Source organism: Tupaia chinensis, unplaced genomic scaffold (assembly GCF_000334495.1).
Source record: "Tupaia chinensis unplaced genomic scaffold, TupChi_1.0 Scaffold000206_1, whole genome shotgun sequence".
Classification (NCBI taxonomy): Eukaryota; Metazoa; Chordata; class Mammalia; order Scandentia; family Tupaiidae; genus Tupaia; species Tupaia belangeri.
The window spans coordinates 5237865-5263335 of record NW_006159681.1 but is presented as its reverse complement, the minus strand read 5'-3'; the positions used below and the strand labels follow the sequence as shown (position 1 = coordinate 5263335).

Sequence of the window (25471 nt, the reverse complement as noted above, 5' to 3'; positions counted from 1 at the left end):
GAGAGGGCAATGAGAAAAAAGAAGTGTAGGTCAGAACACTTAAAAAAAGAACTATCATGACTTGGTCATTATGAGATTGGTAGGGGTCAGTGGGAAGAGTGAATGATCATTACAAAGTAACTAGAATTTAAATCCCAGGTAGCTTTAAATTCATTGATGACACTGACCAAAACTGGAGAAAAGATAATAATGTCAAATTTTGACTCGCTGGTTCTGAAATCGTAAATAGATATCCAGGCAGAGATGTGAGCTGCCACCCATATTGGAGACTAGATAGGTAGTACAGCTCACAACTGTGCACAGCTGCACGGTTCTGCGGGCCATGTTCCAATGCTGCCGCTCCACTTACGAGTTCTGTGATGTTAGTGAGTTCTTTGCTCTTTCATAAAGTTCAGTTTTCTTTTGCCATCCAGTGAGGATAATTACATATTTCGTATAGTGATTGTGCTACTTAAACACCATACAGATCACCCACCTAAGTTCCACTTACCCTAGTTCCTCAACAGCGATGGTAGGGTGAGATTTCTAATCACAGCTTTAAGGCTACAGTCACTTTGGGAGCACAGGCTCTCTTACCAATGCTCCTGTGCTCAGGTCTGCCTGTTTAGTGAACGCAGTGTAGAGCTGGGAGTCATCTTAGTACTCATTTAGCACAGGAGTCAATGAGAGAGATACGAGAATGGGCACCAAGAAGAAAAACAAAAAGCAACTCAAGGGCCAGCCCTATGGCCTAGTATAAAGAAGTCAGATGCCACTTGGCCGACCACATGGTTCGAGTCCCAGACCTTGAAGCTTGAGAAAACATGCCAGAGAAGGTATTAGAAGGAAAGAGATCGTGGAAGAGAAGGGATTGTGGTGTGGCTTTTCCCTATTGGAGATGTTTCTCCTTCTCCCTCTCTCTATGTGTTTCTCTCTCTCTCTCCATCCCAGTGAATGTATACACCATCTGTAAGCATTAAAAAAGAAAAAAAAATCAATACCCAAATTCATGCATTTCTTAATAAATCACTTTTCTACTTATTCCATAGAATATTTAGCCATTTATCTTGTACCAATTTAATTGACGGAAAGCAGTGAGATAAATCAAAAGGTGTCCACAGCACAACGCCTCCAGAAAGAAGTTTCGGAAAGAGAAAGTTAGCTTATTTCAACTAACAATATGCCTGGTGAAAGCTTCTTTTGGAAAAGAGATACAGGATAGTTTCCAAGGTGAGGGAATTCTGTTGTCAGCAAATGGGACCATGCAAACAATAAAAGGAGATCATTGGTAGGATGAGAACTTAGGGGCCATTCATGGGTTTTGGGTCTCAGGAGCTGTGAGCCATTCTGTGTGAGTGGGTACTCAACTCTACACCTCAGATTGGCAGGTGCCATGGCTCTGGAGGAGGAAGGGACTGGGACAAAGACCTGGTTAGGATTTGGATGCTCTGAGGTGATGAAGGAAGGCTGAGATGGAGAAGAACCACGGTAGATGTGGGAAGGGAAGGAGGTAGTGAGAGATGTGCAAGGAATAACTGAAGGTCTGTGTCTTTTTGATGAAAGGAACATGTAAGAAGTCAATTTACTTCTTCTGGGGTGCCCCGCACAGATAATCAGAACAGGCTAACAACTGATAAAAACGAAAGGCTAAGAGAATAAAGCTGAAAACATCCCATCAATCTCACTCTGACTAACATAACAGAAGCTAAAAATTATGCTATTGGTTCATATTGTTTTAGACCATTGCTCTGAGAAAGTCTGAGATTACATCAGACCTCTCAATGAAATCACCTTAGGTGCTCTTGTATTTGAATGACAGAGAAATGAACATTGGGACTGCAGAGCTAGCAAATATCCCAGTAAATAGCTGGGTCTTCAGCTGAAATCTAAGGGCAAATGAACCATTTCAAAGTCCTCTTGTACAGCGATGTCATTTTGAAAATCACTCCAATTTTTACAATGCCATTGAAAAGAAATGGGACAGCACTATTAAAAATTCTATGACTTTGGGGGAACCAGCAGTTAGCGTAATGGCTATGTCACTGGATCCCCACGTAGTCGACCGCGGTTCACATCCCGGACCGGTGGCTTAAAACTCACACCAGGCGCGTGTGTGTGCATGCCCAAGATCCCGAGAGGAGAATGGAGGTGAAGGGATTGCGGCGTGACCATCCTCCCTGGGGGATGATTTCTCGCTTTCTGTCTCTATTTCTCTCTCTGTCTGTCTGGCGAGCACACGTGCCCTATAGCGAAAACCTCTCTCTCAAAAAAAATTCTATGACTATGGGACCAGCAGTTAGCGTTATGACTGTGTCGCTGAACTCCCATGTAGACGACCATGGTTTGAGTCCCAGACCCAGTGGCTTAAATTCATTCTGGGCATGTGTACGTGCATGCCCAAGATCCCAAGAGGAGAATGGAGGAGACGGGATTGTGGTGTAGCCATCCGCCCTGCGGGGTTGATTTCTCGCTTTCTGTCTCTGTCTTTCTTTGTCTTTCTGGCGAGCGCACACATCCTATAACAACAACAACAACAACAACAACAACAACAAAACTCTCCAAAAATTCTATGGCTTCAATTTTTAGTACATATTTATAGTTGTATTTAACACAGGCTGGAAATGGTCTTGATTCTTACAATCCTTAGGGTTGAGAGATTTGGGCGTGGAATGGACCAGGCAGTCTAATTTCATCTGGAGCACTCCAAGGTCTGACCTTCTCCCCGGTTCCCCAAAACGGAGGCTATACTTTCCAGAATTTGTGTTTTGTGTTTTTTTTCCAGAGGCAGGAGGAGTTTAGGAGCTCTAGTCTAACTTCAACATGTGCTCTGTCTTTCATTACCTGTATACCAATATGGAACAAGATTACTTGAAATTAAAAAAATGCAAATAAATATTTCATTTCTCATAAAGGTGATTACATTTGGAGAGGACCTCTTGATTCGTGTCCTCATACACGTGTTTTCTAAAATTGCTCACACACATTTAGATTGGCTTTGTTTTACCCTAATCCACAATTTGGGTATAATCTTTTACTTAAATGGACATAAAGGCTTTTGGTACGTAGCATCTGAAGCTACATATTAAGAGAAAGGTAGCTATCTGGGCATTAGGCAAGTATCTAGCATTAGTTGGATATTTGTAAACATGTAGTAAAAACTAATGCTGTGGATTTTCTGCAGTAATTCCCCAGATGGTCTCAGGCATTTGAAGGTGATCTCCTCGCTGATTTCAAGTCCAGCGCCATCTAGTGGAAAGAGCAGTATGCAGACTAGTCAGCGAGACTGGAACAGTAGCATTTGATCTAAGTAAGGCGGAAGAGTAACAATAATATTTCAATTTTTTTGAACTATCCGTGTATCCTCCAGGAGTTAAAATTCTGAATTGCATATGCATATAGTAATTTACATAGTAGTTTGGGCATTAGCAAATCTGTTTACCATCCATTAACCCGTTGGTATTTCCAGATACTCTGCTTTGGACCAAGCCCAGTTGATACGTTTATTCCAGTATTTTAGAAGAGAGCCAACTGATACCTTAAGAGGCGGCCCTCTGTTAATAAGTACCGTTAGATGCATACAGGTTCAGTATAGTAAGTCTTTTGGGTGAGTTGTTCTTCAGGAAAATGAGTATCTGGCCTCTCTTTTAATCATATGTTTTCGTTGTGCTTTTAAGTCTTTTATTTAACACATAATATTGCATACATTTTTTATTCATTTTTATTATTTCACTGGTATATCATTTTTGTTCTTGTAGTTTCAATCTGTCTACATCGGTGCATTGTATGTTTTTTTTTTTTCAATTTGGTGTACCTTTATTATTTATACTTAATTTCTTATACCTTTTACAAAAACTGTGATGGTGCTTAGGGGAGAATAAGAAAGCACTCAAAACAAAGTTACAATTCAAAATGCACCCCACAGTTGCCGTAAATAAAAAGTGAGCTTCCGAGGAGCCAATATGAAAAGAGAGCACAGTCTTTTACAGGGTTTAGGAATATCAAGAAAACTAGAACTATGCTCCATTATGAAGCATCAGGTAGTCATGTTCTCTGGGTCTGCACTAAAAAACACTCTGAATCAATAGCCTTACTGTCACATTTTGAGAGTATGGTATGATACCAAAAGTAAGAAAGTTATTTTACTTTCCGTGTGTTACACTGCATCTCGCACTTCAGCTGTGAGATGCCCGTATGGCTACACCTGTGGGTATGATGGGTAAAACTCAAGAATTCCACCCTGGGTGAAGGGATGAGAGCAGTGATTTAAAAGCAAAGGCACGATTACTTTTAAAGACGTGTGGTAACTTTAGCCTCTCCTGCAGGCTGGCAGGAGTTCCTGCTACTGCAGTTACTCTGTGGGCGTCTCCAAGACTTACAAGAGGGGCCTCATGCTCGCTCCCAGGCCAGGCGGGGCAGCGTCCAGTTCCACGAGGCCTCCACGTGCCGTCTGTGCTGCCAGCGCCTGGTGTGGAGACGCTGGCATCCTTGCCAAGAATAGCAACAGAGACAGCTCCCAAAGTTGCCAATTAGAGCCGCTCCAACTCTATTGTGAAGGGACTAAGGCTCATCCAATTCACCGAAGCAACATCTGTGTGGCTCCTACAGCTCTACTGAGTCCTTACTCTAACGACAACCTGTCAGAAGGCCTCACAATGTTTAAATAAAAATGAGAAAAAGTAACCTTTTCTTACACATATTTTTAACGTGATTTATTTAGTGTAGTGTAACCTGTGTGGGATGAAAGAGAGCACCATGACAATACTGCCATCCTCTGTCCCTCACCCCCGGCAGCCAACATGCCAACTGCAGGGCCACCACCCCTTTAACCCTGAGGGTCAGAGCCAGGGGATCCTCCCCCTTTGAAACCTCAGCCATAAGGCTAGTGGGATTCCAGGGCCCTGAGGCAGTGCAGTTAGCTGGGTCTCAGCTCACTCAGCTGTCCGAGAAGTCATTTCGTGCTCAGTCTTCCAGGCTTAGAGCAGACCCATTCCCTCACCACCTGCAAGGACATCGGCTCCAAACTCCTCTGCAGTCAATACTCCTCCCTTGCCCTGATTACCCAGCAGCCCTTTCTGTGCATATCAGTAAGCGGGAGTGCATACTGGGAAGGGGTGAATGTGAAGCGAATGAGAGACAGCAGGTGCGTTACTCCCAGCAGTGCTGCCACCCGCGCTGCGCCCCGGGGAAGTGCCCTGTAAAACCAGTAGCGAAGATGGTCCGCGCTTTAGGGCGTGATTACTGGATGAGCAAATGAGAACATTGAAGAGAATTAAGGGGCAGAGAAATGACGGCGTTCCAGGAACCTCCCTAGGACAGAGGAAAAGTGCTCTGTGAGAATTAATTTAGATATACAAATACTAGTTTGGAACAATCTAGTTGTTTTGGTTTGGCTTCACGATTATTCTATTTGGGCCCTTTTTTGGATTTTCTGACTTCTTTTTTCCTTCTCTCCTCCAAGTTTTTTTTTTTTATTATATGTAATAAGTGCATATTTTATGTATTACATATAGTAGATACGCATTTACTCTAGAAAATACTACTGTTGCCTTATGACTAGTGATCAAAAGTCCACGTTGTAAAAGCCTGTTTAGTGTGAACATGGTCAAACACAGCTTCTCTGCAGCCCTCATAAGAACAGTTGTTTTCTCAATTTATTTAAAAATATGAATGCAAGCCCCAGGCGGAAACATCACGTATTGTAACTAAGTAAATGAAACAAAGAAACAAAAAAGCATCAATATCTTAAAGGATTTAAACACTTATTTTCTATAAATCTTGTTTTGATTTCTCAAATTTATGTATGAATATGTTTTATGTTAAACTAGAAAAAAAGAAGCCATGATATATAAACTCGTGCCCACATTAAAACCGTTAAGACAAACCGAAAATGAGGAGTTTTAATTGCCAACTGTATACTTTAGCACAAACAACAAACTTTTAGAAGAGATTTAAAACGTTGCATTTTGAATTTTGTGCTAGAGCAATGCTGCTTCTAGGCAAGAGTGAAATAAATCAGATTATTAAAATAATTTGATTATGCAAGCTATTTTGGTACTATGCTGTCAAGATTTTTTGCAATTAACTTTTAAAACAGTATTTTAAATTCAGTCAACTGGTGTCAGAAACTGCAGATGCCATGGTTTTCGGTCTTGAGTGGGAAGCTATGAGGGCCCGGAGACAGGAGAGGATGGGATGGATAGGAGGGCAGTAGCTGTTATGGTCTGCGGTTCCTTCTGACGCTAGAACATTTCAACAAAGATGTGTCCACAACACTGGGCTTTTGAAAACGAGTAGAAGGTGTGGAAGTGGAGACTATCTCACGTCTAATAAATCTCATTTTTATGAGTAGATAGTGGAAATAAAGGTTTTAGGGTTTTTTTTTTTATTTGTTGTTTTTAGTGACTTAAAGAAGGTTTATCTCCTGAGAAGTTGTAACAACTGGGGGGTAAGTTGGAAGCCAGTGGATGAGGTGCTTGCTGGTGCTAACTACTGTCACAGGACAGATTAAGGACCCCAGGAGACAATTGCAGGATTAGATAGTGAGGGGAGAATGTTGTGGAGATAGGGGAAAAATAGGCCAGAGTAAGAGTGAACATATATGTTTCAGATGGTCATGGACACTGCGTAACGTCCCTATTCACGGACCTGTTTGTTCATTGAAACTGAAGGACTAAATGTTTTCCCTCATTGTTGTTTCTAAGCTTTCATTCACTGCCCACCCTCAGTTCATCACCATATTTAAAGTAAACACTCATTCCCTGCAGAACTTGTAAATTTGACCAAATTTCCTTTGAACCCAAAGATCATGATAAGCTTAGAAATGTTCATAGACTCACTGGGTTTCAGGGTTGAAAGAGACACTATAGGTAATTTAGTCTTCAGCCCAACTCTTTCCACCACCACCAAACATGGCAAAGGCCCCTTTCCCTAGGGCAACACCTAGCACCTCTCTTCATCAGTTCTCACCGCAGAGTTCTGGTTCATTCCTTTCTAGGGCAACCAGAGAACATCCATGTTCGTATCTTATACATCTTCATCTTTGAAATTTATTCTTGAAACATTTTAAATAGGTTTCTATTTTGTAATCGTCTCTCCAACAAATTCTTCTAACATGTTTTTCCATGACCCCCCACCCCCAAATTGCATTTCATTATCATTTTGTAGTAAAGTATCACTTCTTAACTGCATTTGAAGGCTGACCACTTTCTCTCTGTGCCTACTGCATGACAATACTATGCCTTGGTTTGTAATGTGGGCACAGTAGGGTTAGCTACCTCATAGCATGTGAAGGTATAAAGGACTTGCTATATAGAATAGTATTAGAAAAAATCTGGTACATATTAATCATTGCAGCAGTATTAGCTGTTTTCATAAATCCAGCTAAATGAAAATAACTTAGAAATTCAAATGAGAAAACAGCAAAATCATTGTTCAAGTTATATAACTACATTTTAAACTTTCATTCTTATGTTTTTGTGTTGACGGTTTGAAAAGCCTTGTAACTCAAAAACTAATATGATCCACTTGTAATTTAATTTGTATTTTAAAGCGTTCTTTGAGTATAGTTATAAACCAAATTGTAGATTGCACGAAAAGTATAAATTGATTTGAAAGCTGGTAGTCTCTTTTGTGGTATAAAGTATTCATTTCTTCCAAAATACTGGATCTTTTAAAAATTATTTATTTACTTATTTATTTTTGAGAGTTTTTTGCTATAGGCCATGTGCACTTGCTAGAGATACAGAGAAAGAAACAAAGACAGAAAGTGAGATATCACTCCGCTGGAGTGATAGGCATGCCACAATCCCTTCTCCAACACTCCCTTCTCCAACACTCTCCTCTAGGGATTTTGGGCACTCCTACACACACTCCTGATGTGAGTTTAAAGCCGCCAGATCTGGGATTCCAACTGCTGTTGACTATGTGGGAATCCAGCAACATAACCATTATGTCATCTGGTGTTCTCTTGCGTCTATTTTTATGTGGGTGATAAATGTTTTTGTAGTGAAATATTGGCACCACATTTTCATAAGATTTTTGAAGATTATGACAATACCATAACAGGCCTTTAGTTTTCCTACATTTTTCTTGTGATATATTTGATAAAAAATATAACATATTCAAGGCCATTAAGAAATTTTGGCTAGACATCCAAAGTCTAACCAAATAGTAGAGATTGTTGGGTGACCCAAGAAACTGTAAGGACTTGAGGACCAGCAGTTGGCATAATGGCTATGTTGCTGGACTCCCATGTAGTCAACAGCGGTTTGAGTCCCAGACCTGGTGGCTTAAACTCATGTCGGGCGAGTGTGCGTTCATGCCTAGGATCCCAAGAGGAGAATGGAGGAGAAGGAATTGCAGCATGGCCATCCCCCCCAGGGGGTTATTTCTCACTTTCTATCTCTCTGTCTCTCTCTTTCTGGTGAGTGCACACTCCCTATAGCAAAAACCGTTCAAAAAGAAAAAAAGGAATTGTAAGGATTTTGTCTAATCTTTCTTTTTAATACAAGTAATTACTTGTAAGTATAAGGGAGAATAAGAAAGAATGGCACAAATCAGAATTTCTGAGTGTGGAAATTTGGAGAAAATATTAACTTCCTAAGACTGACTTGTCAAGTAGTTAACCTGTGTATTGGAAATATTATAAAAGGATCCAATTTAATTGTTATAACTAGAAGGTTTGTAAATGGGCAAGGTCTTCACAAAGTTCATGAAAAATGCATATTAAGAAAAAACTTTGCATGGATTTCTATTTTTTTAATCACCAAAATAAACTCATTCTTCAATTTTTTTTTTTTTCACCAGCTGTTTGAAGTGGCCTTGTTCAGAAACATGGCCTGGGTGGGCAATTAAATTTAGTCACAGCTGTTGTTTCTGAGAATCCTACTCGGCTCCATAGTTCAACGGCATGCACCCTTCAGGTGTAAAAGCATAACCAGCAACATCCTTGTTTTATCAAGGAAGCTAAGTCACAGAAAGATTTAGTGATCGTTCACATTTTTACAGACGGCTCTGAAGTTATTCAGTCTTAGATATTAGGTTTGCAACTTGCTTTAACTACAGGTGTCAAACTCCAATTTTGTCCATTTATAAAATGAAGTTGCCCCCTATGTGATTCAGTCATGGTCTAACCACTTAAACGTTAGTTTGCAGAAAGTCCTAAGGCATGGCTAGCAGTATGGAAATTATATCAATATTGATATAAATTAATTGCACGAGGATATGTTGGCAAATTAGAACTTAGTGTTTTGTTGGAAGAAGTTACTTAATATACAAATATGAGTTTGGTTAGCTTAATAATTCTAAAGATTTTTGTTCTCAAAATTCCTTTCCTCTCTTAAATGTTATTGAAGACCTAAAAGTGCTTTGGCTTCTTGGCTGTATCAATCAATATTTACTATATTAGCCATTTAAACTAATAACATTCTTAATAGCTATTTATTACTTCTTATAATAATTATACCAGTAATCAAATTATGTTAAAATAAATAGCATTTTTTAATAAAACATTGATTAATATTAGGCATTAATAAATATTACAATAATATTTAGTAGAGTCACATTTTGTACATTTTTTGCAACTCTAATATCTGGCTTATTATGACTAGATTCTCACATCTACCATTGCATCAAATCTATTATATTATTATGATGAAAATAGTTGAAGAGAATCCAGCCTCACAAAGACATGCCATTTGTAAATGAAAGAGTATTTGAACAACTTTTTCAGATATTTGTGGTTATTCTTTTGCACTACATCAAACCTTATCAAGTGATTATTTCTTGAATGTTAGTGATAATGAGCAATGATGAACTATATCAATGAATATTTTTGCATTCTGTTACATTAATGTCCAGCAGTGTATTTTCCTCTTCAAATGGCTTTTTTATCTGTGAACAATTACTTGAAATAATTCATTATTAATCTAGCAGTTATTGGATCACTATTATGCATAACTTTCAAATGTTGACACATTCTTCAGACAACATCAAAAATCATATTTGTTCATACAACTATTGCACTTTTGAGTTCCTCATTTTGGGGAAGCCATCAAGTACAAATGGCAAATACATTTTTTCCACTTACAGTTTGAATTTTGTCATTGACAACAAATACTGTTGGTTGTTTTTAAAGTCAACAGATTCATTTTGTTCATTTTCAAGAAAATCCTGCCATATCCAAATCCTCCTGTAAGTTGTCTTTCAAACAAAAATGATGTCTTATGAAAAAATTGATTACTCACTTTTCAAGTAATTCAAACAATTACAGAAGAGCTTTTTCTTAAGAAAATCATCATGCAAATTAGTCTACAGCAAGTGTTCTATCCATTCTTAAGGTTTCATCTTACAGAACATTAAGGTATTTACTCAAGCTTTTAGATTTTAAAAAATAGTTCTTCCTGATCTGTAGAGGGAATTTTAAATAAAATCTTTTTCTTCACCCTGAAAATACATGGCAATGAATTATACAATTCACACTAGCTGCTAAGATCGGTGCCATGTCCTGATTCACTGTTAAGGTGCCAGGAGTTTTATCCACCATTGTTTTTGCATCTGGTATAAGCAACAAGACTTTGAATATTTCAGTACTACTGGAATTATTTGCCAAGCATGCCATAAAAGGTGGACTTTGTTGATTGCACTATATCGACACTGGAAATTCAAGCAAAAGAAGGAAGCTCAGCCATGTCTGTACCTCCGTCCACTTGATAGAAAAATGTAGTTTGCAGGCAAGATATTAATTCTGATTTCTTGCTTATGCAAAAACTGTTCTTAAAATGAACATATTTTATACACTTAATCACTGTATCATTACAGCATACCAAATGAATTGTCCCATCATGGATACACTGCATGTCGGTCTAGTCATTACCATACACATTATAATCAACAGATTTCTTTCCCTTTTGGGTCCCTTAAATGCTTTGCTTCTTTCTTTTCCTTGATTCCCTCCCTCTCATCCTCCCCCATTTTCCACCCTCCTTCCCCCTAACTCCAGTCTCATTGTTCTCCATGCTTTTATGCCTCCACTCATTCAGTTTCTGCCACAGAGTGCCTACGTTCCATGACAGCTTTAAGTCCGTGACTTGCTGTATGGCTGGGAACTGCTATGTCCTGGTTTCTTGGATGACTTTAGGAGTCATTCGGCAAAGGCAGTTATGAAGAATTTCGTGGCTCTTCTCTCTCCATGGTTGCTTCTCAGCCAAGGCAGGGCCATAACTTATCCATAAGATATTCCAGTTACTTTGTCCTTTTAGTTAGAAAATCAGTATTTGGCAGGGCCAGGCCATGGCCTGGTGGTTGTGATGGCTGGATCTGACATGGCCGACCATGCAGTTCCGCCTGAGCAGCATCCAGATACTCGTGCGTGTGTGTCCAACGTCCCAACAGGAGGAGAAATGGAGAGAGGATAGCAGTGTGACCATTCCTCAAAGGGGTGTGCTTTCTCACTTTCACGCTCTCCCTGTCTCTTACAGGAAGTATGTGTGCCTTCTGGAAAGATAAAAGGAAAAATAAAAAGAAAGAAATAATTAAGAAAAAAAAGTGATATTTAGCTATTACAGAGCTACTGATCTTTATGTTTAAAATATCCAACACCAAGGGACCAGCAGGTGGCATGGTGGGTAAGGCACTAGGGTCTCATATGACCAACTACAGTTCAGATCCTCGACCCAGCTTAAAAATCAAGCTGTGTGTATGTGCGTGCATGCCCAAAATCCTGAAAGGAGAATGGAGAAGGGACTGTGGTGAGGCCATCTTTCCTGAGGCGTGATTTCTCATTTTCCTCCTCTTTCTGTCTTTGGTGGGCACATGCACCCTATAGTAAAAAAAATAAATAAATAAATAAATAAGCAAATCAAAACAAAACCAAAAAATCATTATGAAAAACAAGGAAATAAGGATACAGAAGAGTGGGGAGGAGGATGGCACCAGAAATGCCTGTTCCACCTGAGCGTGCCAGGTAACCCCACATGCCCCTGTGATTTTGGTTGAGAGGTGAAACCCTATCAAGGTATTCTCTCTCTCTCTCTCTCTCTCCCCCTCCCTCTCAAAATAAATAAATAAAACCTTTAAAAATAAACTTAGAAGAGCTGGCCCCATGGCCTCGTGGTTAAGGGAGCCAGATCCCATATGGCAGGCCATGCGTTTCAAATCCCAGCCCCTGCAGCTTGAAAGCACACTAGGCACTTGTACATATGTGCCCCACACCCTGACGGGGTGGAAAGATGGGAGAGAAGAGCCTGCAGAGGGGCCACAGCCATGGGGGAGAGCTTTGTCTCTCTCCCTCTGTTCCTCCAGACGGCACATGCACCATCTTGCAATTAAAAGTAATGATGATAATAATCGAAGGAAAGACAGAGTCTGTTGTATTTCATTTTTTAATCTGCAGTTTTCCTCACTGTATTTGGGATAGATTCTTCCCTTCTTTAAGAAAAAAAGCTCGTTTGAACTGTCAGTTTCAGGTTTTTCTGCAGCTGTGACCTAAGACAGTGTAGCTGTGGTGGAAAGAGAGTCTTTTAATCTTCTTTGTCTAAGACCAGTGTCTATTCTTCACCATAAGAAAACTATTCTGTAAATACATTTTACTTTATTTAAGGGGAAATATTACCAAGTTTTGTGATGATCATACTTTTGGATAAAATTTAAACATTTCTAAAAGGTTTCAACTCAGGTAGGTAGATAGATTCACAACATAAAGGAGGAAAATACTAAATTGTTGCTGCACCTTTATATAAGCTCAAGAAAAAATTCTGAGGTTTCAAAATAACAGTATATTGAACCAAAATTGGGTTACAGGGATTATATTAAGGAGAACTGAAAATAGTAAGTGTCCAGCAAAGTCACGGAGAACCACTGAGCTCATTTCTGAAAGTTCACAGCTCTTATACCTTAAACCCTCTAACTTAAAATATCCCCAAAACATAAGCAAATGCTTCATTAGGGCTGCTATTAGCACAGGGCATGAGTGGTCTACAAAACTGCCCTAGGTTCTTGAGAAAAGGGGAGTGGAAAAGACAAAGGTTCTGTAACTGAATACTTGCCTTTGGATCCCATGAAAGGGGCAGCTCTGCATTGGGGAGCAATAGTTGCAAACACAGTTTTAAAAAACTAAAACTTCTGTGATTTCACATAATTACAGTTTATGACATGCTCATGTAAATTCTAATCAGATTCAAGAAAGAGATCGTGTGTGCTCCAAACACTAACGTAGGAAGCGAGGCTACTGCGGTCTGTGTGTCCGTGGACAACTTCTGAGGTTACTCATGGGACAACGAAAGGGTGGGGGATTTTCTAAAGATCTCACGAGCCTGCAAGTAAACTTCAAGCGATTGCTCACATTTTATTGGCCAGAATTCAGTTCCATAGCCGCATACAGCCACGAGGGAGGCCAGGAAACAGGCTAGTTGTCCTCTCAGGAAGGAACAGACCTAGGTTTGGGAACTAGGAGGCCAGTCTCTAAGAGAACCTCTTGTGTCATGCACTTGCCGAAAGCTTGTGGGTTGGAAAACCATGAGTGTAAATTAAACAATCAGCTTGGTGTAGAGTTACTATGTGTTTTATATACAGAGAAGTAAGCTCAATTCAATAGCACTGACTGTGCACCTACTGTGCCCAAGTAGTGTTTTAGGGCCTGGAAGGAAAGAGGGTCGAAGATACAGGGTCCCTCATAGAGCTTATTTCATCATGGGCTTGTGAGAGTAAATGTACAGCAAGAAAGCAAACAAATACCAAAATCATTGTGAATCATAACACGAACCACAAAGGTAGAAAAAGAGGCAAAATGCTGCTTTGGAGAGAGTTGTTGGGAAGGCCTTTCTGTAAATGTAATATTTGAGCCAAAACTGAAGAAGGACGAAGATTCAGCTGTGCAGAGACTGGAGGAAAAGCATTGCAGACAAAAGAGCAAGTTCAAAATGCCAAAGGTGGGAGGATCCTCGAGTGGTACCGAGAAATGGGTTAGGTGGATGAGAACAAGCACACCCGGGACCAGCGGCATGGGCCAGGTGGTCAGGAGTGAGAAAAGACAGTGCTACCCACTGTGAAGACGACTGGTCTTATGCTAGAGCAATAGGAATCTTTTTGTAAGCTTGTTTAGGTTCCTTGGGGGAGAGTAGATTTGGGGTGATTTATAGAATAACAGACTAGTTACCAAATCCAACTTGCTGTGTGCTCATTTATGTCCCTGTCCCTCGTGGCGATGGGCAATCAGTGACTCTTTATGCCATTAAGTTCACCTGGGGCTATTTCAGAATTCGTTGTTTGTTTTGTAGGTATGAAGAGCTATCTATTACTGTAATATTACTAGTGTGTAATTCAAACAGAATCGCAGAAATAATTTTCCCTGAAGTTTTTTTTTTAAACCATCAGTACTATCACTATTAATACAATAGGACAAAAATAAATTTTCAGTTTTCAAAACTGGCATTTCTCTGAACGTCTGGCATGAGTTATAAAAACGACAAATGTTAGCCTTCAATCTAGAAAGTAGAACACCAGATACATTTTCACAAAAATGACAAAAACAGCCATGCACAGCTGAAACACTGTAATCAAAAAGGAGATAAGTATTGATAATGGATATAATTAAAGATTATGGTAAAATGGATACAATGAGTCACAGAGAATTTAGATAATGAGTGAGCAAGCTTGGTGTGAAATACAGAAAAAAGACCCATGTGTCTCTTCAGTATCTATGAAACCCTCAGTGGTGACAGCCAGTCTGAGTCGGACTGTAATGACCTCCTGTCTCTGTTTTTCATAGAAATTATTTCCAGGTACATATTTCATTTTGTTTGATTCAAAGAGAAAAAAGAATTTTTAAAAAATAATGATGTAAAAGGATTTGAATCATGATTCAAAGTTTACTAACACTTTCTAGTAGCATGCTATCATAAACTGAGTCTAACATGCCCATTCAGGCCTCTCGATCTCAATAGTTCAGTCCTCAATGCTGCTTTAACAAAACAAAAACAACGAAACAGCAATAATGAAGATAGTGAAACTAGAACCATGAACCTGCCACAGTTATAAGAACAAATGAAATTCCACAGTTACACAATAAATCGTATACCATGAGTCTCCAACAGATATCAGGGCTGTCAATGCTTTCACCCATCCGTAATTAAAAGAAAATGCAACCCAAGGGAGCTGACATTCTGAGGACATGCATTCCTTCACAATACAGGAAGTCCAGGGCTGACGAATAGTGTGCTGCTTAGGGTAGCTGGATCCCAGAAGGCTGTCGGAGTAGTTTGAGTCCTAGACTTGGCGGTTTGAAAATAAAATGTGTGCACGTGTATGCCCCAAATCTCAAAAGAATGGAGAAATGAAGGAAGTGGGACTGCAGTGTGATCATCCCTCTACAGGGTGTGTTCTAACTCTCTCTGTCTCCCTCACCACTCTCACTCTCCCTCATCCCTGCCTCTGATGAACCCACAGGCCCTACAGAGAATTACAAAATACTAATGATTATAATAATAATAAATAGAAATGTTTAAGCAGTGCACAAAGCCCAATTTCAGGTAGTCAAGAAGAATACGTTTGAGAGACCTATTGTATATCCTGATGTTTACAATTACTGACAAATTTTTTTTTTTGAGAGGTTTTCGCTATAGGGCGCGTGCGCTCGCCAGACAGACAGAGAGAGACATAGAGACAGAAAGCGAGAAATCACCCCCAGGGGGATGGTCACGCCGCAATCCCTTCTCCTCCATTCTCCTCTCAGGATCTTGGGCACGCACGCACATGCGCCTGATGTGAGTTTTAAGCCACCAGGTCCGGGACGCGAACCGCAGTCGACTCCATGGGAGTCCAGTGACACAGCCATTACGCTAATTGCTGGTTCCCGACAATTACTGACAATTTGTTGTGTACTTGTGTACTTGAAAATCAGAAAGAAAAAAAAAAAAGTCCAATCAGAAAAAAAAAGTTCAGAGAAATCCAGTTTCAGAAGGGACTGATATAGGGCCTCAGTGACATCCTCAAGGAGTCCTGGGACTCCAGGTTCCCTTTCTGTTCATCTTCGAAGTTGGCGACAATTCAAACCTGTGAAACTGTACAGCCCAGTTTCTATTTATTGTGAGGAAAACTTTCTCAGAAGCCCTCTAGCAGGCTCCCCTTCCTATCTCCTTAGCTCTACACCTCTCTCAAAATCAACCCCAGGAGTTGTGAATGAGATCATGTTTATTTCGTAACAAGGAAGATCCTTCTGAAGTTCATAATAAAGAATGCTTCCTCTGAGACACACAGATGAGCAGAGAAGAGATACTTGAATGTAGGTCTCACAGTGAGAAAGACCAGGGAGAAAAGGGTGTGTAGCTGACAAAGAAGAATACTGAGGAATACTTGGAAGAATAGCATGGTATGAGAGGCGGGAGCTGAAAAGTTGATGAAAACTGGATGGTTCAGTAAACCAGAGAGAGGGGCGCTAGATTAGACATCTCAACTCTGTGCTTGCAACATTTCTAGTTGAAAAATGTGCTTTAATAATTTGTAGAACCTTTGAATCAAACAAAAGAATTATATCTAGAACACATGGAAGTTGACCCAAATATTGAATTACTTTTGGAGATATTTTACAAAAATATTTATTGTCCAATTATGGAGTTTTGGTAATGAGTCAGGATTTTATTCGATAATTAGATATAGGAATGGCATTGAAAGATTTTCAAAAATGTCTTTGTATTGCAATAAAACCTTGGTAGTAATACCATATAATAAAAATTAATATTTCAATCCTAATATTATAACCCTTTTTATTTTACATGTAAGTTCTTCTAATGTGTTTTTTTAAGGCAGATGTCTAGATACTTTAATGGTATTTTGCTCAATATCATTGTAAATAATAAATGCAGATCAGGACTAATTTTGTTTTTCTCAATTTTTAAGATCCTGACTTTAAGGACCTTGGAGTTTTGAAACCATTACCAGGTTGGTAAAATAGAGATATAATAATGTTCAGAGGCCTTTGTTTTCTACTGTGAAATATACTTTGGGTTTATTATTCAAGCTCCATTTCCATGTGTTTGGTATTTTATTATCCAGCGTGTGAGTTTGAGATGGGTGGTCCAGAAGGCATCGTGGAGTCTGTGCAGATTATGAAGGAAGGCAAAGCTTCTGCCAGCGAGGCCGTTGACTGCAAGTGGTATATCCGGGCACCGCCGAGATCCAAGGTCAGTCTTCAGCCGAAATCCAGACTTGACAGTTGACTTGCAAGGTCTCTAGAACATGCCCTGGTTTGGAACCACAGAGCATGCTCTGTACCTTTCCGTATGCGACCCTGAGCTATGAGGTTTCCTTTTGGTTTTGAAATGCAACTTTTCTAGTCTAACTCTCCATGTCCTAAATCACAAAATGAAGAGAGAGCTGAAGATCTAGCTTGATAGCCTGGGCAAGAGACTAAAGGGGGTCCTACCTCTCTGAGAAACAGACTGCAATGTTATGCAAGAACTAGAGCTTTTTGTGTTCTTACACGTAGGCCCCCTGTCAGTATCTGCAGCTGTTTCATTTTTTAATCTAAAGTCAAATCTATGGAAGAAATTTTCCAAGGCTTACGAAATCATATATCTCTGGCACATAAAGTGTGGATGTGATGAGGCTGAGGGAGAATGAACACAGGACCTGGGAGAGCCTCTGCCCTTCCAGGGGGACAGCCCAGAGAGCTAGCATCATTTAATACTTTAATTTTTAGTAGTAGTTGTTATGAAAAAATGCAGGCCCAATATGCCAAATTCTCCATTTTTTTTTATAGCATGCCAAAAATATCTAGATTTTATATTCATTACCTTGATTTCTAAATGTTAGCAATACATTATAAAAATTGCAAGTAATATATATATATATATTTATTAAACAAAATATATCATGGGCTTGATTTAGACTCAGGCAGCTATACCAGAAACATTTCTTTAGAAAAACTATATCCTATTTATGGGTGCATCTTCAGAAATGCTTACTTCAGGGACCAGCAGTTAGCGTAATGGCTATGTCGCTGGGCTCCCACGTAGGCGACCGCACTTCGAGTCCCAGACCCGGTGACTTAAACTCATGGTGGGCACGTGTGCATGCGTGTGTGCCCACGATCCCAAGAGGAGAATGGAGGAGAAGGGATTGCGGCGTGGCCACCCCTCCCCCGGGGGGGGGGGATTTCTCGCTTTCTGTCTCTCTGTCTCTCTCTGTCTGGTGAGCGCACACGCCCTGTAGCAAAAACCTCTCAAAAAAAAACAAACAAAAAAAGAAATGCTTACTTCACACAATTACTTCCCTGAGGGTGAGTAATTTGTGTCAGTAGCTGCCGTAGGTGTAAAATGTGGAATTATTTGCTTATTCTCCTCCTTTCGTTCTCAGTTACACAGTTACAACAAAACACTGACTGATTACATTTGTGGTTGAACATTATTGACATTGAGACAGTTACTTCATTCATTAATGTAGTGACTCCCTAAAGTCTCAAGCACTATGCTAGAGAGATGAACTCGTGCTGTGGTAGGGTTTTCAGTTTAGGTTTTAGTTCAGTTTAGTTCATATGTATCATGTATATATATATATGAACTATATATATATATATACACACACACACACACACATTATATATAAGCCATAAGATAAGATTAGTGAGGCATTTATAAAAAATAAGAGATGGAGAAAAAAGACCATGTGCACCTGGTAAAATAAGCCAAAGATAGGACCAAGCAGCAGCCAGAGTCTCAGTTCAGTCTTTGTGAAAATAGAGTTGCGTCAGCGCGGTGAGGTGGCAAAGTCTCCAGGAAGATGGAATAGCATCTCTGAAGACATGGAATCATAAAAGAACATGCTTTGTCAGGAATTAAAGTAAGTACATGAGATCTCATGAATGTGCAGGGGTGGAGGGGTGGAGGGGTGCCGTGCCATTCAGCTGCTGGCTCTGTCAGCTTCCCGAAAGCACTCGGACTTCATCTGAGGTATTCATGATTAGGGGTGTGTGTAAGAGCGAGGCAGCAAGGTGATATCATGAGACATGCATAGCTGGATAGCTATGAGAGATAGCTGTTCCCTGCAAAAGAGACGCAGAAGAGTCTGCCCTGCAAGTTAGGAAGCTGTGGCATGACTCCACTGGCTGAGACTGGCTGTGAGGGTAGGTGATGAAGGCGGCATTGCAGACAGGCACAGAGGAAACTTGCAGCCTGGACATTCAGGCTGAGGGACAAAGAAGAGTCACCTTTGAGAGCTGGTATTTCAGGAAGCATTGCCATTTTTCTTTACCTGGTTCTCTCTGGACTACGTCTCCAGGGTTTGTGTATGAAATAGAAGTGTGCACATTTACTCCAAATTTCTATTTACAGGTTCAGAGTTCCTGGCCCCAGTTTCAGCATAGCCATTGCAGGCTTCTCTGTGCCTGATCAAATCTTTGAAAAAGTAAACTGCGCTAGGGAGAAAGACCTAGTTATTTCTTCTTCTTTTTTATTTCTTTTTTTTTTTTCTTTCTTCTTTTTATTTCATTCAAATGCTTCTGGTGCCATAAATCTATAAACAACCACTTCATGGATTATAAGACCTACATTGAGGTTTATTTTGCTCTCTTACACAATGTGTGAATTCAGATGCATTGTTGTTCATTTTTCTTAAATTCTATGAATGAATAATTTCTAAAAGGTGTTTTATACACAGAAAACATGTGCTTCCTGCCCGACTGTCCTAACCAACATCTTTGTTGCTGCAGTGTGAAAGACAGGATTTTTTTAGGAGCGTGTAAGCACACACCTTTCTTCCAGCTGGTAAATAGGCTGTCTTTTGTACAATTCCGGAACAACAATGCCAAATGTACCTGTCTGTTACAGAATCTGGCATTCTGTGACCCACAGGGGAAGCTGCCTGTGGAGATGGACAAAGATGGCTCTATTGTGACAGGCTCTCTCTGCTAAATTAAAGGTTAGAGGACAGGAAGTGGCTTTGAATGCTGTGGGGGAAAGCAAGAGCTGGAGATGGCTGCCCATGTGGGGTTTCTATTTTTATGGAGTTCCCGGCAGCTTATGAGAACAGACTATCAAAGCACGAGTTAAACTTGAAATTGCTTTGGGTGAACATTTGAATGATAACTGATGACCAGAATATATTGCATGGTAAAAGTGCTAAATAGCTTACTTGGGTTCTACTAAAATTTATATAAATTACATATGGCTTCTTGGTCTTTTGATGAGGAGAAAATATAACATCGGATATCTCCTTTGTTTTAGAATAGTAGTATAGAGGGTCCTCTTTCATTTGAATGTTATTAATCTTAGAATCTGGAAAAGCAGAATGTTGGAAATCTGTTATTAACTGGATAATTTAGCAAGTAAATAAGCTGAGTCAGAATAATGAAGTTCTAAATGGTTCTTATGGGGCATGGACATGCATCTGTGAGCATATTTCTGTATATACACAGATTCTAGAACAAGGGTGGTGGAATAGTACGATGATGTTAATTTCTGAATCTGGTTCAGAAAACAGCTACGAGATAGAATGACAGGGGGTCAAATCATGGCAACGACTTGAACCTTAAATCTAAGAAGACTGGGACTTTGCATGTCTAGATACTCTGTGCCCAGGAAAGTGAATGTGTATCCAGGAGAAAGAATGTGGTAACCATCTTTAAAAGTCTGGAACCAGCAGTTGGCATAATGGCTATGTCGCTGGACTCCCATGTAGTCGACCACAGTTCAAGTCTTGGACTCGGTGGCTTAAACTCACACCAGGCACGTGTGTGTGCGTGCCTAAGATCCCGAGAGAAGCATGGAGAAGAAAGGTTTTCGGCATGGCCATCCCTCCTGGGGGGTGATTTCTCACTTTCTATCTCTCTGTTTCTCTCTGTCTTTCTGGCGAGCGCATGTGCCCTATAGCAAAAACCTCTCCAAAAAAATAATAATCTAAAGAACTGTCATATGAAAAAGGAATAAGATTTTGCCTGCTTAATTTTAAGCACTGCAACTCAGATGAATGTTTAAAGCTAGGGAAATAGAGCTTTCCATTCAATATAGAGGAGGGTTTTGTTTCAATATTAGAAATCAAATAAGACTCCAAGGAAGAATCCATGCAAAATTTGGCAGATATTTTGTACAGTAATTAAAAGTAATATTTTGGCATGGATAATGTGAAATTGCTCTCAAAACCAAAATTCCATGAATGTGACTTGCCCAATTTCTGGCTAATTAGTAACAGAGCTGGAGTAAGATCAACTTCTCCTAACTGCTGGTCCAGTTCGATGTCATACAATCATGTTATTTGGGAAAATGGTCAAGTTTATTAAGACAGAATAAGAGGTAAAGTCAAAAGACATTTTAAAAACTGTAGAAATTAAGGTAATTAACTTAGCAATTAATGTTTTGAAAAAATAAGAGTAGCTCTGTTTATTAATCATTTAGTACTTTAATTTTTAGTTTGTTGCTAGATAATTCAAAATATTTTCAGTCAAAGTTCGATAGTGTGCCATCCCCACTGCATAGCAGCGAGGAAACTGGATTCCACGTGGCTGACCGAGGACTGCATACTGGCCTGGGGCTTGAAAAACACGCAGGGTGCATGTGTGCCGGTGCACACCCCAAATCCCAACAGGGTGGAGAAAAAGAGAAGGGGCTGTGGCATGAGCACATTCCATTTAAGAGATGATTCCTTATGCTTTCTGTCTTTGATGAGCACACCTGCCCTCTACCAATAAAAAATATAATCAAATAAAGAGAAAACTTGACGAATATGAGTAGTCAGTAGTCTTCCACAGTAAAGTTGTATTCGAGTTATTTAAATGATAAATGTAACTGTCGTAGACAGATTTCATTCAGTTTAGTTTAGTTTTGTTTTGTAGACAAATTTTTAATAGGACATACAAGATTTTTAACTCCAATCCCTGGAACTGAGAATAAGATGAAATATCCTATATCTTACGAGGTCACATTACCTGGTAGAAAGAGATTTTGCTAGTGTAATTCATGTTACCAACAGTTGACTTTGGGTTAATCAAGAGACACTGATTATCCAGGTGAGGCTGATGTGATCACAGGAACTTTTGAACAGTTTTCTCTGGATGTGGGGAAAGGGAAAGCCAGAGAGTAGAGGAGAAAGACAGTTGTATAGGAGTGAGGATGGTCACTAGTCAAGAAAGCAGACATGGCTTTAGAACTGTGCAAGCCAAACTTTCTTGTGTCTTTGGTAAGACAGGGTGTAGCCTGGACTACTTCTATACTTGGGTGTGCTTTAAAACTGCTAAATATTTAATAATTTACTATGGAGTAACAGAAAACTAGTAAAACAGGCTGAGGAAAGGAAGTGTGATTGATAACAATGATGCGTATTAAGTGTTCTAAAATTGAGTCTGCTCTCATTTTCTCCAAAATGAGAATAAATAGGAAACAGTGGAAATTTTAACTGGGTAAGTATTTGTCAATGAAAATGTTAAATCATATTTTTGTACTGTCAGATCTTGGTGGGCTACTCAGGTGGACTTTAAATATTTTGGTACCTTGTCTATGCATAACAGAAAAAAATTGGTTTTGTTTTGCCATTTTTGTCATTGGCAGAGGTCAGGTACATGTACCAGTGAGAGAGGGAGAGAGCGAAGGAGTGAGGAAGCAGTCTCTAGGGAGATGTGGTCACTCCATAATCCTTTTCCTCCATTTCTCCTGCTCCTCGGGTTTTGGGCATGCGTGGTTTTCAAGCCTTCAGGTCCAGGGTCTTATCCACAGTCAGCTATGTGGAGCCCAGCTCCCATCGCACAGCACTCAGACACTGTACTACAGAGCTGGCCTACAGAAAATAATTTTAACATTGCTGTGTCTGCATTTGGGGTGGTGGCAGTGGTGTATGTGTGGGGGTTGTGGGAGTGGGTGTGTGAGTGTGTGTTTTAATGTCTCAAAACAGTGAGGTGTTCTGGTTTTCTTCTCCAGATAAAGGGGATGCTGTTACCCATCAAATTCATGGGATATCCTTTCCAAGGTTATAACCCTGACACGTCCAGTCACAACTAACACAGTGACCACAGAAGCCCCGGCTACATGCTTTGTATAATATGCTTTTATTTATAAGCATTTAGTAATATTGAGACCATATACAGCATTTCTTAGGCTGTGGCATATTTAATTTTTATTTGTTATTGAAAAAACTGTTCTGGCAAGTCTTAAATGATTGCCCCAAACAATTTCTATTTTCTACCGATCATATGGCATCAAGGAGGACCCAGGTTGAGCAGTTGGTATTGAATTGTTTGTAAATATATTGCTTAGTAAATTCTTAGATAGATTTATTTGCTTCGCATATAAAAAGGGAGTTCTGCTTTCCATATTAGCGTGATTTGGAAAACGATATTACTAGAAATTGCTTATATGTTCTGAAGTTTCCCATGTCCTGTTTAATAAATCATCTTGGCAGCTTAAATTCTTCGTGACTGATTAAAAAGAAGAATACATCAAAATGATTCACCGAGAAGAGATTATAATCTGACTATTTTACTAGAGTTATATATTATTCTGTTTATCATTTTCTCTTTTCTTCAGCAGAGGGGCTAAAGAGCTTTCTGTAGCTCAGTACCTTAATTTTTTCCCCTTGGCATTATTTAGGCAAAAGCTTTAAGCTGACAAGATAGTCATTTAAGTCATAATATAGGGAAGGCTTTATATGGCTTATATTACAGCTAGGACGAGAAAGTTTGATCACTTTTGCTGGCTAATGGAATTTGGCTTTTTGCAAGGAGCTCTGGACCCAGTCAAGTGATACCCGCTGGTAGATTTTCTTTTTCTGCATAATAAAAAAATCAAAGATAAAGAAATCATCGAATGCAATTAGATGAAATCCAGTGACCATCATTGTTAACTTCCTCTATAAGTGGTGCTTTATTTAATGTTTATGCCCTTTAAATACAAGAGGGGTGGCAGCCGTTGCATCTCACGTAGAAGTGCAAGCCAGTCGTCTCTTACGGGGACACAGACTCTCTCTCGAACTGTGAAATGCAAAATCATGGCCAAATATGCAAATCGACTTTCTAAGTAGCGATACTCTTATGTAAAATAATCATCTCTCTTAAAGATTAAGACTGCCATTTATTTCAAAAGACATATTTTCTATGGATTCATTTGTACCTTGGTCATCCTGTTTGGAAAATGGAAATGGTTTTATTCAGCTGGCTCACAATTTCTTTTTCGTACTTTGTTTTCTTTAAAACTGCAATGTACTCTTTGGAATATGTCTGTGAACCTTTTTTTAGAAATTTGTATGAGGCCACATAGTATGAGAATGAAGGTCCAAGTTTTAAGCAAATCTAATTTCAGTACCAACCCGCTACTTAAAAGCCTGTGTGAGTTGGAGAAAGTTAAGCAATTTTTCTAAGCTTCGGTTTTCTTCCTCTTTAAATGGTTATAACAAGTGTTTATTGTTGTTGAGAGATTTAAGTGAAATAAGACATGAACCATGCTTCAAGCTATTGTCAGTATTCCAAACAAATGTGTTTTTGTATTAATAAGTTGGCAATTTAAGTTTTGTTTCTACTTCGCTATAAAAAACTTGACCTAAGTGCCCAGATACGAGAATGCTGAAACACCAACCTGAAATCATCAGGTGATCAAATATTTTTCTTTCTCATATTAGTCAAATGATTACTTTAATCAGACGTTTTCCTTGTGTGGGCACAGTAATTGCTGTTTATAGCTTCATAAGAACACTGGGGCAACAGGTTATTTTTGCTTACACTTCATAGGAGTGAGAGTGGACACATGCTTTCTATTACCTCCCTCAGTTTCTCCTGCCAGAAACTGTGCATATAGCAGCCCCCCTAGTCCATGGGGGTAGTGCCCAGACTCCCGGGTGACTGAAACCACAGAGAGTATTAATCCCTAAGCATACTACATTTTTCCTAGGTACACATACATGGGATAAAATTTAACTAATAAATTAATGAGATAGAATAACAATAACCAATAATGCAAGAGAACAATTCTAATAGTATGTACTCTAATGCAATCCTATTACAGTATACACTCTAATGAAATTACTGTAAATGTGGTCTTACTCGAATATCTCATATATTTGCAGACCATGGTAGACTGCATGTGACTGGAACTCAGGATAAAGGGAAACTACTGTATTTGCAATAAGAATTGCATATTCTTTTGAGAGCTGAACTATGTTGGATGTATTGCATAGTGTTTTAAAATATAATTATATATTTTACTTTTTGTTACATTTAGCATGTTTATCTTTCAAGAATCCCTACATGTTAGTTTACATTTGCATGCTCTTTTCAGTTTGTTTATTTTCAGTCCTGAGAGAACAATGTGAAATAGTAAAAAGAGTCTTAAAGATAGAGTTGGGTATTTTAGCTTATTTAAGATTGTGACATTATTATTCTTATTTTCCTTCAGCAAATTATTATTATTATTACTCCAGCTTTTTAGTAATAAGGTCAGCTGAAAACCTTTCTCCTCTTAAAAAAAAAAAAAAAAAAAAAAAAAACATGACCCTTAAAAAAAAAAAACGTTTGATGAAAAAATTG

At 39.2% G+C, this 25471-nt stretch overlaps 1 protein-coding gene across 5 annotated transcripts in view; it reads left to right on the top strand.

Annotated features, from left to right (window-relative positions):
- The window catches only part of NETO1 (neuropilin and tolloid like 1), a 134901-nt gene that overhangs the window by 68643 nt on the left and 40787 nt on the right, over positions 1–25471 (top strand). For 3 of the 5 annotated variants that reach the window (XM_006147230.2, XM_027771334.1, XM_006147229.2), the window contains exons 5-6: positions 16870–16911; positions 17026–17153. In XM_006147230.2, coding sequence (XP_006147292.1) covers positions 16870–16911; positions 17026–17153 — 170 coding nt within the window. Of the gene's footprint in view, positions 1–16869; positions 16912–16990; positions 17154–25471 lie in introns of those variants that run through there. The other 2 variants (XM_027771335.1, XM_014587355.1) reach the window with 2 other exon arrangements.